The sequence below is a fragment of the Chelon labrosus genome (genome assembly GCF_963514085.1).
Source record: "Chelon labrosus genome assembly, chromosome: 13".
In the NCBI taxonomy this organism is placed as follows: Eukaryota; Metazoa; Chordata; class Actinopteri; order Mugiliformes; family Mugilidae; genus Chelon; species Chelon labrosus.
Window position 1 is genome coordinate 28,916,267 of NC_140346.1, and position 20,021 is coordinate 28,936,287.

At 40.6% G+C, this 20,021-nt stretch overlaps 1 protein-coding gene across 1 annotated transcript; it reads left to right on the plus strand.

The window, feature by feature from the left end:
- Window positions 1-10,117: 10,117 nt before the first annotated feature.
- On the plus strand, window positions 10,118-11,711 carry LOC311498769 (uncharacterized protein). The gene is made up of 3 exons (XM_084559498.1): window positions 10,118-10,451; window positions 10,884-11,011; window positions 11,156-11,711. Exons 1-3 carry the CDS (start codon window positions 10,418-10,420, stop codon window positions 11,300-11,302), a joined length of 309 nt encoding a protein of 102 aa, XP_084415624.1. The 5' UTR covers window positions 10,118-10,417; the 3' UTR covers window positions 11,303-11,711.
- Window positions 11,712-20,021: the final 8,310 nt, after the last annotated feature.

Here is a 20,021-nt window from a genome sequence, read left to right on the forward strand (position 1 = left end):
AAACATGACAACACTTCCTGTCATTGTCATGTTTTCTGTCATGGTTTAGTTTCTTGGGTTTTCTGTTTATTGTATTTTGTTAAGTTCTTGTTTTTTTTCATAGTCATGTTTAGGGTTTAGTTTTTTCTGTTCTGTTTCCTGTTTTATTTTGTTAAGTTCTGGATTTCCTGTTTGTGTTACTCCATGTCTTTTTTTCCTGTTGATTAGGTCATTGGTTTCATCTTGTCTCATCACCCCTCTGTTCCTCGTGTATATACAACCCTTCCTTCCCCTTTGTTCCTTGTTGTGTCATACTGTTTGTCTGCCAAGTTCATGTTCCATGCCACGTTTTAGTTTTGATAGTGTTTTTGATTTTTGTTTTTGGAAATCCTGCATCATCAGCAGCATCCTTAGTTTTTGAAAGTTTTGTCTTTTTGTATTAAAAATCTTTTTCGTCTACTCCTGCCTCTGAGTCCTGCATTTGGGTCCAAATCTCCATTCCCCGCGGCCCGTCTTGACAGTCATTGGTCAAACTCATGTTTTAGTTTAATTAATACTACGCTCTGCTCTACGTCCACCAGTTACAAGTTAGAGGTGCTAAAGCTTCAACCTGAGCTTCAAGCTAAGAACAAAAATCATCAGACTAGAGAGACTTTTAAAGATAAGTTGGAACCAGACCATCCAGTGATTTATATGCAAACTATAAAATCTTAAAATCAATCCTAAAACATCCTGAGAGCTACAGCGTTATGAGAACGAGGGTTAGCTAACAGCTAAAGGCTAACAGAGCATTACAGACAAATAAACACAAATAAACATGAACCATGTCTTTGGTAGACACAAAAAGTGTTTAGTAATTCTAGTAATTCACCTGTGTGTGTTAGCTATCAACGTAGACACAGGTGAAATGTGTCCGTTCATAGAGCCTGGCTACATGTGGGCGACAATAGCGACATTAAACTCCGGTCGATCACACGGCTTCGTCTCAACACATTTAAACTTACAAGAGCAGTCTGAACAGAACTCTTTTCTGACTTTATAAATCAGTATTCTACTTTGTCTCATTTGTATATCAGAGATAAAGATAAATACTGTTAAATAACACTCACCAAGAGACACAACGAGAGAAAACATGCTGAGCAAAGTCATGCCGAGCACCGCGTTGCGCCTCATTTTGAAACCAGTAGCGTGAAGAAGAACATGCGCCGGTTTGAGCCAACCCGGAAGGAGATGTTAACGTCACGATGATTAAAAATAAGGCTACACGCGACACCAAGAGGACTAAATGTGGAAATACATCTTTTCAGTACTCTGTGTGTCAGACTGATTCGTATTAAAGACCATCGTCAGTATTTCAACTTCTTGCTGCTTCATTTTCTTCATTTATCTGAGAGACGGTTGCTGTTATTAGATCCTGTGTTGAGTCTTGAAGGTTTCAGGTCATTTAAACACATATAAGTTCTTCATGTTCATCTTTTTTAAAGTGGATTAATATCTGAGAAGTACTTACTGTAGGAAAAGGAGTGTTGCTTCAAACATCCTAAAGAATACAAAGCTGATAACTCAACGTCCCAGAAAACGATGAGAAGACGAAGCAGGAAAATAAGAATAAAGTCAAAAACCAGGAGGAACAAAATACTCCAATATGAATAAATAAAATACTGAACAAAGACTGGATGGAACACGGGAGAGGCACACAAGGAAAGACATCATGGATCAACTGAAAGTAAAAGAATGCAAACAGGCTCATATAAAGTTCAGAGGAGGAAGCAGGTAATAGGTGAACAGGTATGATCAGAGCAGGTAGGGCAGGATGACAGAGAGAATACAATACTAGTTCCTCCTGTTAGAGGTGTGTTCATGAACTAGCTAAAAGGAAACACAAAATGTAGAGACCACACATGAATCTATAAATATCAAAAGTTATCGTGTACTCAAACATTCCATCACAGGTCACTTCAGACAGGCACAGTTCTCCTGCTCAGGGGCCAAAGGGGTCAGGGGACGGGGAGGGGGTTGAGTAATTTGATTCAGTTTGGTTGGTAAATTAGATTAGTGTATAAATGATGATGAATCTATGAATCAGTTAAATATTGAGTGTGTATTTAGTCTATAGATATATAGAATATATAATCTCTACTTTCTGAGGAAGCTGAGAAGAACAAATCTCCCATCCCCCATCCTGAGCAGCTGCATCTCTGTCTGGTTTGGCAACTGCACCATCTAGAGTCTCCCTACCCTCCATCACCAACATTTACACCACATGCTGCATCTGCAAAGCCCCCCAACCCTAACCATAACCATAACCCTAACCCTAACAATGACCGTGCCATCCGAGAAGAAAAAATCCATTGATGGAATAACCTGGTCATTCAGTATATTCAGGTAGTCAGCTGACCTCATTCTTTGGACACATAATGTTGCTGAACCTAGACCTGAGCAACTGCAGCAACCCCAGATCATAGCACTGCCCCCACAGGCTTGTACAGTAGACACTAGGCATGATGGGTGCATCACTTCATCTGCCTCTCTTCTTACCCTGATGGTTCTCCACTATCCTTCCAGTTTTTAATAATGCGTTGGACAGTTCTTAACCCAGTTTTAGTAGTTTCTACAATCTCCTTAGATGTTTTCTCTGCTTGATGCATGCCAATGATTTGACCCTTCTCAAACAGACGACCACAGGATGTGTCTTTAGACATGGTTGTTGAAGAAATGAGAAGCTACTCATTGCATCAGTTGGGCTTAAATAACTTGTCAGCTGGAAGATAATCACCCATGCAGTAATTATCCAATAGGAGGTGAATACCTGTTTGATTAGTTAAATCCAGGTGGTGACTTTTCCACTAAATAATTTCATGCCGTAGCCTTGTTTGACCAATTGGTGGCAGCAGTACAGCATTTATTAGGCTTGAGGCTCTTTTTCTGTAGAGGGGAAGCCCCTCCTCGTTCATTCTAGAACTGCCAGTGTGAAAACAACTCCATCTGCTCTTCATTTTTTCCTGGAAAACAGGTTGGTGCAATGTTAAACTCATAACAAACACAATGTTTGATTATTAATGTGATGAACATGATTGGAACATGTGTTAAAAGGGTCATAGCCCTGGCATATATACACTGGAAGTGTTGTTAATGTTGTTAATTGTGAGTGCTAGCATAGCAGATGCTGTAAAAAGTAATGGACGACTGCTCTGCGTTGTACAGGGCCAGTATTGCCGATACTGATGCCGATATCGATATTTTTTTAACAATTAAGGTGGATGCACCATCAGTCTGAATCAGTCTAAATCTGAATGAACTTTCATGACCTTTAAATGTTTCAGTTATTTTCCTTTTGGATTATTAATCAGTTACGTGGTGGTTAGCACTGATGCCTCACAGCCAGAAGGTTCTGGGTTCTAATCCAGGCCGACTGGTCCCTTTCTGTGTGGAGTTTGTATGTTTAGAATCACCAATGAACCTGTCCAGGTGTATTCATTCATTCATGAAGTTTTGTTCAGAATCGAGACAAAATTATCACTTGAGAACAAATGAAAACAAATGATTTAGTGTTCAGAAACTACAATGCAATCATAAAACTAAATCTCTCCCTTCATTGCTCTTCTTTCTGGATTCTTTTGATCAATAAACAAAGTGTACACAATTATCACTCCACAGCAATTTTTTCTCTTCCTCTCTCCGTTTCTGTAGCTCTACATTTTGTTTTCCATACGCTTATACAAGTTTTGTTGTGTTACCTCTGTATCTTACAGCCTTTTTACAAATAGTACAACTCGTTGTCGTTTCATTTTCGGCCTGAAAATATAACCAAACAGCCCTACTCTTCCTCTCTGCCATTCTCCTGCTTCATGTCTGTGCTGTGTGGAATGCGCTGCTGCTGGTCGCTGGGCCTGGCTGGTGGCGGTGGGCGATGCTTGGTTGTCTGGTGGCGCTGAGTCATGTGACGGTACAACAAACACAGGACAGGGTGAGGAGGAGCAAAGTGAGCCTGCTCTGGGACAGCAGGCCAGTCTGGTCGCATGGTGTGAGGACAACAACCTTACCCTCAACACACACAAGACCAAGGAGATGATAGTGGACATGAGAAAGGAGAGGAGCCCTCACCAGCCACTGTTTGAACATGAAGTGGAAAGGGTGAGCAGCTGGACATTGAACACCACATAGCTGGTCAAGAAAACTCAACTATACTCAGCTGTACTTCCTTTGGAGGCTGAGGAAGTTCGGCATGTCGCCTAAGATCCTCTGCAACTTCTACAGCTGCATCGTTAAGAGCATCTTGAGCAGCTGCACCACCGTGTGGTACAGCAGCACTGCAGCCATGGACTGCAAATGCCTGCATTGTGGTGAAGACTGCTGAGAGCTTTACCAGGACTCCACTCCGCTCTCTGTAGAGCATCTACAAGCATAGAGTCCACAGGAGAGCTGCCTCCATCAATAAGGACCCCACCCACCCCCAACACCAGCTGTTCACACTCCTACCCTCAGGACGGAGGTACAAGACTATAGCACATCACACTGAGCCAGTATTTTTTTTAAAATTTTTTATGTCTAGCTGTACCAAATGTTACTTTCTTTCACATCGTACTAGTTGAACAGTTCATCCTTCTTCTATGAACCTCTCAGGAGGTTTCCTAGATCTGGTAGACCTTCTCAGTGTCTCAGTCCTTGGGGAAGATGGAGAAGGAGACTCACTGTGGTGCACTTCCATCGTAGCACCATCTTGTAGTTCAGATTCAGTCTCACTGAGTTTGATTCTCAGTGTCCTGAGTCTTCAACAGACTCCTCCTGTTTCTCCTTAACACTTGTCCATTGTCTGTCTTAAGGACAAATGACCTGGGCCTGGACCCTCAATCCTCACAATGCCCCTTTCCTGACAAGGTTGCAGACACCTTGTTGTTTTGTCATAAATCATTTTCTCATCTGTTCGAGTCTCATCCGTTTGTCGGTCAGCTTGTTGTTGATTTCATTAACAGCGTCCTTTGGATTGTGTGGAAGAGTAGCTCAGCTGGGGATGCTCCACACTCCAAAGATGCAGCCCTGTAGCTTAGCAAAGCCAGGTACGAGTCAGTCTTACTGTCACTTGCCTTTTTTAACAGTCTCTCAACAATTTGGACCCCTTTTTGAAATCCATATTGGTTTGCAAACTCGCTGAATTCACTACAGTCATATTGGCGTCCACATTGTGGAATGCCTTGTGAAAAACCCTTTCAGGTGTGTGATGACAGACTGTGCTGATTTACTGGAAAGCTGTGCAACTTCTGGATAGTTAGAATAATAGTCAGTCACCAGATGATAGTCCTTGCCGTGTAGATGGAACAAATTACTGCCCACCTTTTACCATCGCATGGATTTCACACTTTATGCACAGGGTTATTACCATGAGTACTTTGCACACAGAGACAATCGGGCTTGTTAGAAAGGTCTGAAGCTGTAGTTTAACCAGCAAAAAACAGGAAGTCGCCACAACACTGGGTCATTGCATTTGCACATCACATATGATATGTACACTGATCAAATGAACATGTTTCCTGTTGACATATACAAATTCATCATGTCATTACATGGATTACATTAGGAAAACCATCTATCGCTGCAAATTGCGCTTTAAAGTTGACCTGCTCAGTTGCATTTTACGGGAATTTGATATACCTGGATGACATGCGGATAATTCCGTCCCACGTGGCTGGTATGGCTCGGTTCTAGAAAGTAAATTTAAGAGGTTGCCCTGCTGAAGAACCCTTCTTATCGATCAATAATTAGTCTTGGTTTGAAAGGACATCTCAGGTACTAAAAAGGATAGATGAGAGGAGTTACCTCTCCTTTCTCATATGGACAGGATCTAGAAACCTTAATGTTGTATCCCATAACATTTTAAATCTGTGATTCATTAATTCTTCCTTTTCGGACATACACCCATGCAAACATCTGAACCTTCATTCCCCCTCTCACCAGAGTGACCAGGGGAGGAAATCTAGATAAGGGTCGTAAAATTCTTTACCTCCCAGAGCAAAATTCTGACATGTCCTTCTTGGTATAAGCCAAAGCTTGACACTATGTCTATTAAAACTGTAATTACCTGGTAAGTCATATATTGTTTTTCAGGAAGTGTATAGGATCACAATGAGACCATTTTGATCCGATAAAGTTTAGATGATCTAGCCCAAATTCATATAGCTGTTCCACAGTAAGATGGATCAACAATGTTCTCAAGTGGCTATCCTTAAAAACATTTTTTCTTTCTTTTAAACCATTGTTAAAATTAAAGTACATTGAACCTTATGTATGTTCGTATACTAATAGTAACTATATTCAAATTGTTACCATAGAAACCATAACCTTTCCTTTATTAGTAAAATATTTTCTATAAGAACCTGATGTTATTAATTTACTGATGCTTACAGTTGATGATGCAGGATTTCCAAAAACAAAAATCAAAAACACTATGAAAACTATGATTTGGCAGGGAAATCTATGAAAAAAACTAGGACATGAGACACGAACATGGCTGACAAACAGTATGACACGACAAGGAAGAAAAGGGTAAGGCAGGGCAATATATACACATGAGGGACAGAGGGGAAGAGACACAGGTGAAGGAAATCAAGAGACAAGACAAGGTGAAACCAATGACCTAATCAGAAGGAAAAACAAGACATGGAGTAAGACAAACAGGAAATCCAGAACTTAACAAAATAAAACAGGAAACAGAACAGAAACACAAGAAACTAAACCATGACAGAAAACATGACAGATTTTTGTCATTCAGACATAAATAATTTTGAATGTTGCTGCATAGGAACCCCGATCCAAAACGCGCCCTGAATCATGAACATATAAAACCCTTTTGTTTTTCTCCGCTACTTCTTCTTCTTCTGTGCATATATTCGCATGTTTATACTTCGTAACTTTGTCTTTTAACAACAACTTGTGAATCCATCTGCAGCGCGTTCCCCAAGTTCTGTTGTTCCTCGTCTGACCCTTTTTTACGATGCACAATTTTTCTAGTTAACTTTAATTTTTAACTTTTATTCATTTGTTCTATTCTGTGCGCCAGAGTACCAAGTATGAAAGCCAACCTCAGTTAACATTCTTCGTTTTCTTAACTTAGTCAGGGTAGTTATCTAGGGATTTCATAGAAAGACTCTCTCTCTCTATTCCAAGGACCAAGACCCAAGACTATCATGATAGCAGCGACGATGTTCCAAAGAAGCCGTGACAACCCGGTTTCCTCCGTCACCTACAAAGACGTTGTAAAGTTTCCAATCTATGGCCTTCGGCTGTACACCTACAACACTCACAAGCGAAGTGTCCCCGCTGGGTGTTGTCGCAGGCCATTCTATTTGATTACACACATATGTGTCTATATTATATTAGTACCTCATTTATTCATAGTTGTCACTTCAGTAAATAAATATTTATTCACACTTAAGAAGTTGTTTGTGACATTATTTTTATGGCAGATAATTAATGGTATAAATTATGTTAAGAATTCATCCCTTTAGGTATGAAATATATTTAATCAGGACTGATGAGTTGATTTAAACCGTGTTCTTCCTATGATAAAAGTAGGTGGTGTCCTAACAAGACATTTAAAAAGTTTAAAAAAAACCCTACAGTTAGAAAAGTTAATCTTAATTTAAATGTTTTTCTGTGAATGATGGATTATAATTATTAACTGATTGTCCCTTTAACAATGGAGGTGATGGAGCTGTCGCTGAGCAGGTTATGAGTTTAGTTTCTGAGATTAATCACAAACCATAACCAGAAACTAAACTTATCAAATAAAACCTCTTCTGGTGTCTGAAGCAGAAGATGTGATCGGTTAAAACTGTTCTCGTTCTGTGTCCTCAGAAGATGTTCAAGGTTGAAACCAGACATATTGTGGAGGCTCTGGGAGCTGAAAAAACCCTCATCCCCAACAAGAACCTACTGCTGAACATGGAGCTGATGACTCTGGTCAAAGTCGGCAAGAAGGGATTCTTTGAAGTTCCAACGTATGAACCTCTGAACATCACACTGCCACAACTGTTGGAGGAGGAAAAAGAGCCGGAACTACGTGAGTAGTCTGACACAAAGAAAGAAAAAGAAAGAAAAAGAAAGAAAGAAAGAAAGAAAGAAAGAAAGAAGTTGTGTTTTTATTTTCAACTTTCTCCCAGATTGTGAAGAGAGAGTGCTGGTGAAGGACTTCATTTCTGTGTCAAAGATTGATGGGACGGCCAGCGCCGGTGGAGGACACATGGGCGCTGAAACAAACATCTCTGGTGGAGCAGAGAGACTGGACGGACTGACTGAACCTGTCAGCTTGATGAAGAAGGAAGTCGGTGTTCAGGAGATGAGGGGCAGGTACAGAACACCTCCGTCTTTCTGTTTTACTGTTTGTTAAAAAATAAATCTGACACTGATTTATTCTCATTTATTCTCCAGGAAAATAAATCAGAACAAAGTGAACAAGCTGAAACTGGAGAAGTCAGAGAAACTTGCGTGTGTCCACCAGATTGTCTACAACACCGGTGACGTCCAAATCATCAGGGCGTCCAAGAATAAAGGATCTGTGTCAGCATTCTTTGAGAAACTGTTTGGTCTGTCTGTGAAGGTTAGTGTTTCCACAGAGAAATAACGTTGGGACCAAACGTTCACAGATCATTGAGGACGAAGTCATCCAGGCTCTAGTTTTAAACCTTCATGTCTGTGGAGGTTCTCAGTCGTTCAGATGATGATATGAATTAAAGAACACGGTGAATCAAAGACATCTGGGCTAGAAGATGTTTCCTCCAAGTGTTGAGCTCTAAATGACTGATGGGAAGTTTAGGTTTTTAATTGCCTGAAGGTCACATGACTAGAGTCTGCTAATAACCTGATACTCACCTGGACCTGGACCTGGAGGAACCTGTTGTGTTCCTGTCTCCAATCAATGGTTCTCTGATGACCCATTAATGTCCAGAGACTGTAGACTCAAGGTGTCAATGAATTTGACATAGCTGACTTCCTGTACTAATATCAAACGTGGAGAAACAACCCCTTCAAGAAATCATGGCTCAACACAGGACCTTTCAGCTGTCCACCTACACCTGAAGGACCATGGACACTCCTCTGAGGACACATTTTCTCCAGAGTCATGGAAGACACCTATGTCAAACTGGAAAACCCCTGAGATCTAATCTGGTGTCTTGAGTATGAACATCTCTGATCTTTAATGGATCTTCAGAAAACCATTGATTGGAGACAGGAACACAACATGTTCCTCCTTCTAGTCCAGATGTCTTTGTCTCATCTTTGGTTGTTAGATGCAGTTTTAAAGCTGCTTCAGTTCTTCTGTGGGTTCAGTTTGTCTCTTCATGTGATCAGATCAGGACTCAGGTCTTTGCTCATGTCTCTGTCTCTGTCTTTAAAGTCTCTTCAAAGGTTTAATAAATTAATCTGAATCTTTCTTCAGAGCAACAAGGTGGAGGCGACGTTCTTCACTGTTCCAGAAAAGTCTGTCTTCGCCTACGGCCTCACGGAGATCGTGTTAAAGGACAATGAACTGAGTAAGAACATTGTCGGTGTGTTCATGTGTTTCTGAGTAGAACTCATTGTAACTTTAGTTTTTCTTCCCTTATCTCATTCAGCATTCCCGTATGGTGTTTTAAAGATGAAACCACAACCCATTCCCTGTAAGTTGTTTCAACTTTTCTTCAAACTAAAGTCAGATATTATGTTTTGATCTTTACTGTCTTCAAGTGTAAAGGCAGTAAAATCTTGACTGAATTGTTTATTGATCTTGACGTCTGTTCTCAGGCTCTTTTATAGTTGAGCCTAGACCCCCGGCGATTAAAGGTGTGTGAGTCTTTCTTTCTATTAATCATCAAGTTCTTAGTTTAAATGTTAAAATGGAGATTTTAACTTTAACTATAAGCTTTAATTCTCTCTGTGTTTAAACGTGTTTGAGTGGAAGTTCAGGGTAGAGGTAGAGGTAACTATTAGAAATATTAGACTTAATATTATACTTATGTATTCATTTTTTTCATTAAAAATTAGCCAATATTATATATCAGAGCCTTTTTTCCAGTATCTGCTGTGATGTCCTTGCAACTAAATGTTTCTGGTAACAGCTGATCAGTGGTCTACAGCAGCTTGGAGGAATTTTAGCCCATTCCTCAGAACAGAACCACTTCAGTTCTGAGATGTTGGTGGGTTTCCTCACATCAACTGCTTGCTTCAGGTCCTTCCACAACATTTCTGTTGGATTAAGGTCAGGACTGGGAGGTTGAAACTCATTTTCAAAACTTTTTTTTTCTCATCTCATTCACAGGCGACGGTATTTTCTGTAAGTCATTTCAACTTTTCTTCAATTTAAAGTCATACATTTTATTTTGATCTTTACTGTCTTCATGTATAAAGTCATTAAAATCTTGACTGAATCATTTATGGGTCTTGACGTCTGTTCTCAGCCTCTCAGATGAAACCTGATCCTGAACTTTCTGCAATGAGAGGTTTGAGAGTCTTTCTTTCTGTTTGTCATCACGTTTTTAGTTTAATCAGAATCAGAATCAGAATCAGGAATTTGACTCCGGCAACTTTTCTCTCTAGTACAGAACAACTTAAATAAGTGAAATAAAAATAGAATAAAATAAAATAAAACAAAAATAAAATAAATCTCAATCTGTACACATAACAATATAGGATAATATATACACCAAACGCTAAAATGGAGATTTTAACTTTAACTCAAAGCAGTTTTACATTTAATTAAGATGGAAATTGATGGAAATCTGAGTATAAAGTCATTTTTAAATGAAGTTAATGATGTTTCTAACATTTACTGGACAAAATGAGAATACATCAAACATCCGTAGACCAAACCTTGGTTTTAAATCACCTGTAGTTGTTTGATATGAGCTGAAACTTGAAGCTGTTTCCTGCAGAGTTGGAGATGAAACTATCTACAATGCAGCCGCTGGCAGATCTTCCTGAGTCGACCCGTCGTGAGCTGTTGAAGAAACTCTGTGAGGTCCTGAAGAACCAGGACGACCTCTCTGAGCTGGAGGAGACGGTGAGATGATTGACATCTGGTCTGGTTTAGATCCTGGAGCTAAACCTGGATCAGTGAGAAAATACAGTTTTAAATGTTGAAGTAGACACTTTTATAATAATACTGATGATGATGATGATGATGATGATGATGTCCTCCTCACAGCTGGATCAGTTCAGTGAAGGGACGTATGAGCGTCCTCAGAATCAGACCGTCTCCTCCTTCCTGGACGTCCTGGAGGTTTCTAACGTCTCCTCAGATGTGAAGAAGATTGTTTACATGCTGGTCAGCGCCTTGAACGGTAAGAACTGAGACATGAAGATATGACTTCATCTCATCAACAGAAAGAGATGAAGGGACAAAGAACCTGAAATATGTTAAAGTTCAGGGAAGAGGTAGAGGTAGACATACAGAGCTGCTTCCTTCATCATTATAATGTTTGATGGAGGGATGAGGTTCTGATGCTGGAATGATGCAGTGTTGGTTCATCTCATTTAAACCAAACTATTCTACTTTGGTCTCATCTGTCCACTAAACATTGTCCCAATAGTCTTCTGTCTTGTCCACATGATGTTTAGAAATGTTCTTCTTGGAGAGCAGTGTCTGTGTCCATCACACCATGGTTGTTCAGTGGATTCATCAACATTAACATCAGCCAATGTGAGAGAGGCCTTTAGCTGCTTAGAAGTTCCCCTGGGTTCCTTTGGGACCTCTCAGACTATTATGGAGTGATCTTTGTTGGTGGACCACTCCTGTGGAGGGGAACAGTCGTCTTCAATCTGTCTGACTGTGGATTATTTGTGGGTTCCAAACTCTTTAGAGATGGTTCTGGAACCTTTTCCAGCCTGATGAGCAACAACAACTCTTTCTCTGAGCTCCTCAGAAAGCTCCTTTGTCCACAAACATGTGTTGTCAAGGTTGATCAAGGTAGCCATTTGTCCCAGTCTTTGCCATTTGCAGAAACAAACTTCTTCAGCATGGTCTTTAAAGTGCGGTTGAACCTCTCAACCAGGCCATCAGTTTGCGGATGGTAGGGAGGTTCAGGTGATGATTGACCTAGGAGTCATTGAACCCTCAACAAGTGAATGGAGCAGTCCTGTGGTTCTGGTGGTCAAAAAGGACGGTAGTATTCGATTCTGCATCGACTTACGTAAGGTGAATGCCCAGTCGCTGTTTGATGCATATCCTATGCCCAGACTTGAAGATCTCATCGAGAAGGTGGGCAAGGCACAATACATCAGCACTCTGGATTTGTGCAAAGGTTACTGGCAGGTGCCCCTCACCGAAGCTGCCAAACCTCTGACAGCATTCAGAACACCCCAGGGCCTCTGGCAGTTCACCAAAATGCCTTTTGGATTGCAGGGTGCACCAGCAACTTTTCAGAGGCTGATGGACAAAGTCTTGGCAGGAACAGCATCCTTTGCTGCTGCCTACCTTGATGATATCGTGATCTACAGCAACTCATGGTCAGAACATCTGGTGCATCTGCAGGAGGTTCTGCAAAGGATAAAGAAGGCTGGTCTAACCATCAACCCCAAAAAGTGCTCTTTAGCCAAAAATGAAACCAGTTACCTCGGCTACATTCTTGGAGGTGGTGTTATTCGGCCACAAAAGCACAAGCTGGAGGCTATCGAAGCCCGAGAGCGGCCAACAACGAAAACCCCGCTTAAGTCTTTCCTGGGCTTAGAGGGCTGGTACAGGAGGTTTATCCCAGACTTTTCCACTCGAGCTGCCCCCTTAACTGACCTCACACGCAAGTCCCAAGGAAAATTTGTTTGGGGTGAGGAGCAGGAGAAAGCATTCCTGGATCTGAAGGGTGCCCTTTGCAGCGAACCGGTGCTTCAGAGTCCAGACTTCGACCTGCCATTCACAGTGCAAACGGATGCCTCAGGACGGGGAATTGGAGCGGTCCTACTGCAAGGGCAGGGGGAGGAACGGAAGCCAGTGGCCTACATAAGCAGGAAGTTGTTTCCCAGAGAGATGCGCTATTCTGCTGTGGAGATGGAATGTCTTGCAGTCAAATGGGCTGTGGACTGTTTCAAGTATTATCTGCTGGGAAGAGAGTTCAGCCTTGAAACTGACCACAGAGCTCTAAAGTGGTTGGAATCCATGAAAGACACCAACTCTCGCATCACCCGATGGTTCCTGTCACTGCAGCCTTATCGTTTCCAGATCCACTACAGGCCAGGGAAGCAGAATGCAGTAGCAGACTACCTGTCTCGCTGATGGCGAGCCTTTCAGAGGGGGGTAGAAATGTGAGGGAGCTGTACTCACTCCCTCACTTGTCAGGTCAGCCCTTTCTTTTTGCATATTTACTTTTATTTAGTATGTCTTTATTTGGTTGATATTTGTTGGCTAGATATGGAGATGTTTGGTGCATTGACTTGGTTGCTGTATTTTCTCCAGGGTTTGTTGTATTGGTATTGGTGTTGGTGTTTTTTCTTGACCATTTTCTCTTTTGGAGGTGTTCCGGTCGAGGTGCTGTTCAGGAAGTGCACTTGAACGCCACACAGACACCAGGTGCCTTCAATACAGACCGGACCATCTAGGATTAAGAGGGGGAGAAACTGGGGTTGCTCTCTTTTGTATTTTCTTTGTTAAATCCAATATTAATTTAAGATTAAAATATTTGTTTTGAAGTTAATGTATTTTAAAAGGGTTTAATTTAAAAACTAGTTTACATTTGTAGTTTCTAGGTTGGTTGTTTTCATTTTTACCTTTGTTCTTTTTTTAAAATGGTTTAGTCTACACTTAAGAGGGGGGTTTAAGTTAGCCAGGGTTTTTCTTGGTGGGCCTGGAACTGGATGGCTTCTGCTGCCAGGTTATATTTTTTTGTATTTGTTTGTTAATAAAGGGTTCAGAGCTCTGAGTTCGGTGGCTTGGTCATCATTTTGGAACACTTTATGCTTCTTCTGAAGGCTCCTCTCATTCTGGGGGGGGGGGGGGGGGGGGGTTGAAAATATCAATCCCCAACAGACCTCTCAGACTATTATGGAGTGATCTTTGTTGGTGGACCACTCCTGTGGAGGGGAACAGTCGTCTTCAATCTGTCTGACTGTGGATTATTTGTGGGTTCCAAACTCTTTAGAGATGGTTCTGGAACCTTTTCCAGCCTGATGAGCAACAACAACTCTTTCTCTGAGCTCCTCAGAAAGCTCCTTTGTCCACAAACATGTGTTGTGAAGATCAGACTGAGACAAATCCCTGATTTATTGAAACTAAACCAGGAACTGAACCACACCTGAGTCTCAATACATTGATGGAGACACTTCTGAACACATGGACTCTTATTGGATCCTAGAGGAGCTCCTCTCTGATATGTAATATTTACAATTTAGTCTAATATTTGTTTTTCATATGTTGGATTCTCTTTGCCTACTTTCAGGACTTGTGTGAACATCATCTGATGTTTTGAGAAGTGAAGAACATTCTTAATGACTCTTAAAGTTTTTATATCTTCATAAAGTTTCTTCTTCTCCTGTTTTTGTGCAGGTCTTCCTGATGACGTTCCAGCTCTTCTGGTCAGCTGTGATGTAGAAGCTCTTGATTTCTTCATCTATAAAGTCAGTAATGAGTAAAGTCATTAAATACTTGAACTGACACGTTGTTCCTCTGACAGTAACACAGCAGACTATACCAGAGGTTTAATATTGATCCTTTTCATGTTAAGCTGTTATAAAGCTGATTAACCTAATTACACTGTTTTAGTTTAGTTCATTTAAACTCATGACCACAAAGTTATTACTACTATTCCTCATTGGCCAAAAGGACGATTTATTTAAAATTAGATGTAATTGATTTAAACTGTTTATTCCTTTATTGTATTTAAGATCAGCGGTATTTATCTTCATGGATTATGACTGATATATGCCAACGTTTATTGAAATCATTTCATATTATTTAATGGTTTCACTTAATTCGGAGATGCACATTTTTGGCCAACCATTAAACTAAAGAAGACGAGCTGCTTTCCAGAGTAAAAGAACATCATCATGAACCAGAGGGAGGAGACAGGAAGGTTAAAGGTCATCTGTTTCTCATCGTCAGGCGACCAACTGGAGAGACATTCAACGAGACGTTCCGACTGTTGTTCAGAACGAGTTCTCCTGGATGCTCGAGCTCATAGAGACGACCAAGAAGACCAAGGACTACAATCGCTACAATAATCATGTGATTTTAAGGTTTCCTCTGGAGAAGCTGCGGGAGATGGTGTGTGTCGCCGTGAAGGGAATCAACATCCTGAGGTCCTGAACTCACCATGTCTGCATTAAAGAGAAACAGCTCAGAGAAGAAGCTGTTAGCGTGTTGTTAGCGTGCTCTTTTACCACGTGTTGAAGATGTGTTAACATCATCTTAAAAACACATCAACAACAAAAGAGAGAATGATTAAAAATCAAACCAAACAAAGAGTGAAACAAGCATTTGGAGGAAAACATATTAACTGACCTGACAGGTGATGGAGTGAGTGCAGCTCCATCTCAGCTTGTTTTTAACTCATTGTTAGTTGGATGGTCGTCACACTGATAGATGTTGGTCATTCTGCTTCTCAGTCTGGTTTCCTCTGATGTAAACGTCCTGATAAAACATCAACAGCTGTCACATGCAGTCGACAAGTCTTCACCACGCTGCACAGCTGTGTTTCTGGGCATGTTGAGATCAGATGACTCCTCCTAAATAAAGTAACTGATGATGATGGTAAACGGTAAATGGTCTTGTTTTATTTAGCGCCTTTCTACCTGTTGGTACTCAAAGCACTTTACAGTCACATCTACCCATTCACTCACACAAGCACTCACACATTCATACACCAGAGCCATGCCATGTTCAGTGTCTTGCTCAAGGACACTTCAGCACGTGGCACATTCATGGATAATGCACACATTAGGAGTTCATTTGTTCATCCTATAATTATAAAAACTATTATTGATCTGTTTATTGTCTTTTTGTGGTTGTATTGAGGCTTAGTTGTTGCTCAGTGTCTTTGAGGCCAGGTCATGTAAAAGGTTTCAAATGTGGATATTTAATTGTAGATAAACCCTCTAAATAATGTTGAAGTTGAAGCAGCGTCAGAAAGGTGGTGATTCACCTGGATGATCATTGTGGAGGATGGAGGTTGTGGTTTGAGGAGATGATCCATGTTTAGGAACAAGCTACGAATCAATAGTTCTACTAAATGGAAACCCAGTTAAATCAACATGTGTCAGTGATTAGAAACTGAAGCTGAACACCAGAACCCTCATGGAGACTAGATCTACTGCAGGACTGTTCTCACTAGTGTTATGCCCAACTCGTTCGAGAGCTAGCGATGGTCCTCTGACACCCGAGGCTCTGACACATGCGCGGTAGCTCATGAAGCAATTGTATTGAACCACTGTGCCGAGGCGTGGTTCGGTCACGTGACTAGTGATGTTTGAAGCACTTGAATGACGTTTGAAGCAGTTCAAGTGCTTCAGCGGGCAAACGAATCACCTGAGGGGTTCGGTTTGTCGTGTGAATCACCTGGTGGGATCGAGTGTGTTCAGGGATATCCCGGATATCCTATCCCTAGTAATTAGTGGTGTTCATTTGAATGTCTCTTTGCAGAGTAGGTTGGTTTGTTGCTGTCGTTGGTGTTAGTTGCCTTGAGAGTTAGTAGTGTTGTATCAGATTGCATATTTTGTAAATTACCGAAGATTCATAGAGCGTAGTAGTGACGTAAATCAAAACCGTCCAATGACAAAAGCCCAATACGAAAGGGGCTAGTGGTTGATTGAAAAGACAACCGTCTTCTATTAGTGAAGTAAGGGTTTGATTCCCATTGATTGCTTTTTATGTATTTTATTGTAATATGTATAACATTTATTTATTATCAACTTTAAACCACATATCCATATAATGTAGTCGAACAGGAATGTGCATGGCAAATCAAGTCCCATACAAGCATGAACCAGTAAGACACATCTCGATTGTACTACATTTTATTGTCCACTAGATGTCCTAATAGAGCACTGTGTCACTGAAGCTTCAAGTAATGAACCTTTTTTTGAATCCCGTGTCGAGGCTTCAACAAAGCCTCGATTGCCCAACTCGTTTGAGAGCACAACAAATAGGGAGAACCACACAGCGACCAGTTAAATTAACCATAAATTTAGTTAAAGGTGCAGTAGACAAGTTTTTTCTTTCTGTCATATTTGCTGAAACTGACCCTATGTTCAAGTATAGTTGCATGAAGCAGGTCATTTTAAAAAAAAAAAAATCGGCTCCTCTGGCCCCACCTAGAGCCTGTAGCGCGATTTGCAAGACATCCACCGCTCCACATTCAGATGCACCAATCAAGTCCAGGGCCCGTATTCCTAAAGATTCTAAGAATCCTCTAAGAGAGCTCTTATCTTAGCCTAAAAATTCCTAGCTAGGAGTCTTAGCTTAGGAGTGATTCCAGAAAATTCTTAGAGAACTCTTAGCAAGGAATGGACAGAAACTCTTATCTTAGTGAGGAGGTGTGGTTGACCCCGTTGCTAGGTATGAGTCATCATTTCAAGAGGTGTGATTGGTTGATCCTAAAAGCTAGATAAAAATACACTTTTGGTGATAATTGGCCTAGAATGGACGTCAAATTAATAGACTTAATAACAGAATCTAATCTCTATGAAGACTGTATAATTATAAATAATACTTTACATAAAAATAAATAAATAGTACGCTATACTTTAAAAAGTATCCTATAAAATGTGTGATTAAACTCAGGCCACTACCACAGTATTCACATGCTGATAGTTCTATTTATTTGCTTTCATTCATTTACCACACTGGTAACATTTTGCACTTCACCTATTTGGTATTAACAAGAGTAAAATGGCTCAGCTTTCATCAATTTCTGTGATTGCTAACCAGCCTAGAAGAAGCAGTGTTGGTTGGTGTTCAAATCTTCCAAAAACCGAACTGCAATGGAGAAGAAATGAAGTAGGAAACCCAACTGAAGAGGAACAGTGTTTGCTTCTGGATCAACTGGTCAATGAGAATAAAAGTGTTTAGAGACGTAGATTTGGCTCCAAGTCATCACTGCTGCATTGTTGCATTTTTCCTGTTGCTAAATACCTCAGTATTGTGTTGACTTTCATTTCCAGTGATACAGTTGTCCCTCTCTATAACGCGGTTCACCTTTCGCGGCCTCGCGGATTTTTTTAGTGCAATTTTGCATGCTTTTTTTATTTTTATTTTTATTTATTTATTTTTTTTAACAGCGCATTGATTTCTGCGTCCTGATTGGCTAAGGGAGAGGCTGCGTGTCGTCTTCTGCGTCCTGATTGGCTAAGGGACTGTAGACCATTGTCAATCAATCTCCTCCGTACGGTGTCTACAGAATTGTTGCAAATGTACATATACAGTATCTTTGATCGCTGGCAGTGTGACTGAAGTGCGGTATGTTTGCAAGTTATTGAGAAAAGTGTATAAAGTGTGCAGTGAGGAGTTTTGTAACCTTAAAACATTTATAATCATTGTAAAAAATAAAGCTGACTACTTCGCGGATTTCGCCTATTTTTAGAACGTAACTCCCGCGATAAACGAGGGACCACTGTATTGCGATTGTAACAAGCTTGATTGTCATTCAGTGTTTGGAGAATATCTCTCCTGCCTCTTCTTTCAGCCATTTTCTCCTCTGCTTTAGAAATTCCTAAGCCTCCTAAAAGTCCTCCTCCCTGCTCTTAGCAGATCTCACCTTAGGAGTACTCTTAAGAGCTACGATTCTTTAGGAATCGCTTTTATCTTTACTAGGAGCTACTCCTAACTTTGAGAGGGAAACGTCATGATTCTAAGAATTTTCTTAGAATTTAGAATCTTTAGGAATACGGGCCCTGGGCCCGTATTCCTAAAGATTCTTAGCGCTAAGAGTTGCTCCTAGTGGCCAAATTCTAAGAAAATTCTTAGAATCATGACGTTTCCCTCCTAAAGTTAGGAGTAGCTCCTAGTAAAGATAAAAGCTATTCCTAAAGAATCTTAGCTCTTAAGAGTGCTCCTAAGGTGAGATCTGCTAAGAGCAGGGAGGAGGACTTTTAGGAGGCTTAGGAATTTCTTAAGCAGAGGAGAAAATGGCTGAAAGAAGAGACAGGAGAGATATTCTCCAAACACTGAATGACAATCAAGCTTGTTACAATCGCAATACAATCGCGGGAGTTACGTTCTAAAAATAACCCGCAATAGGCGAAATCCGCGAAGTAGTCAGCTTTATTTTTTACAATGATTATAAATGTTTTAAGGTTGCAAAACCCCTCACTACACACTTTATACACTTTTCTCAATAACTTGCAAACATACCGCACTTCAGTCACACTGCCAGCGATCAAAGATACTGTATATGTAAATTTGCAACAATTCTGTAGACACCGTACGGAGATTGATTGACAATGGTCTACAGTCCCTTAGCCAATCAGGACGCAGAAGACGACACGCAGCCTCTCCCTTAGCCAATCAGGACGCAGAAAACAGTGCGCTGTAAAAAAAAAAAAAAAAGCATGCAAAATTGCACTAAAAAAAATCTGCGAGGCCGCGAAAGGTGAGCCGCGTTATAGCGAGGGACTAGCCTACTGTATCACCTGAAATGAAAGTCATCACAACACTGAAGTATTTAGCAACAGGAAAAATGCAACAATGCAACAATGCAGCAGTGATGACTTGGAGCCAAATCTACGTCTCTAAACACTTTTATTCTCATTGACCAGTTGATCCAGAAGCAAACACTGTTCCTCTTCAGTTGGGTTTCCTGCTTCATTTCTTCTCCACTGCTGTTCGGTTTTTGGAAGATTTGAACATCAACCATCACTGCTTCTTCTAGGCCGGTTAGCAATCACAGAAACTGATGAAAGCTGAGCAGTTTTACTCTTGTTAATACCAAATAGGTGAAGTGCAAAATGTTACCAGTGTGGTAAATGAATGAAAGCAAATAAATAGAACTATCAGCATGTGAATACTGTGGTAGTGGCCTGAGTTTAATCACACATTTTATAGGATACTTTTTAAAGTATAGCGTACTATTTATTTATTTGTATGTAAAGTA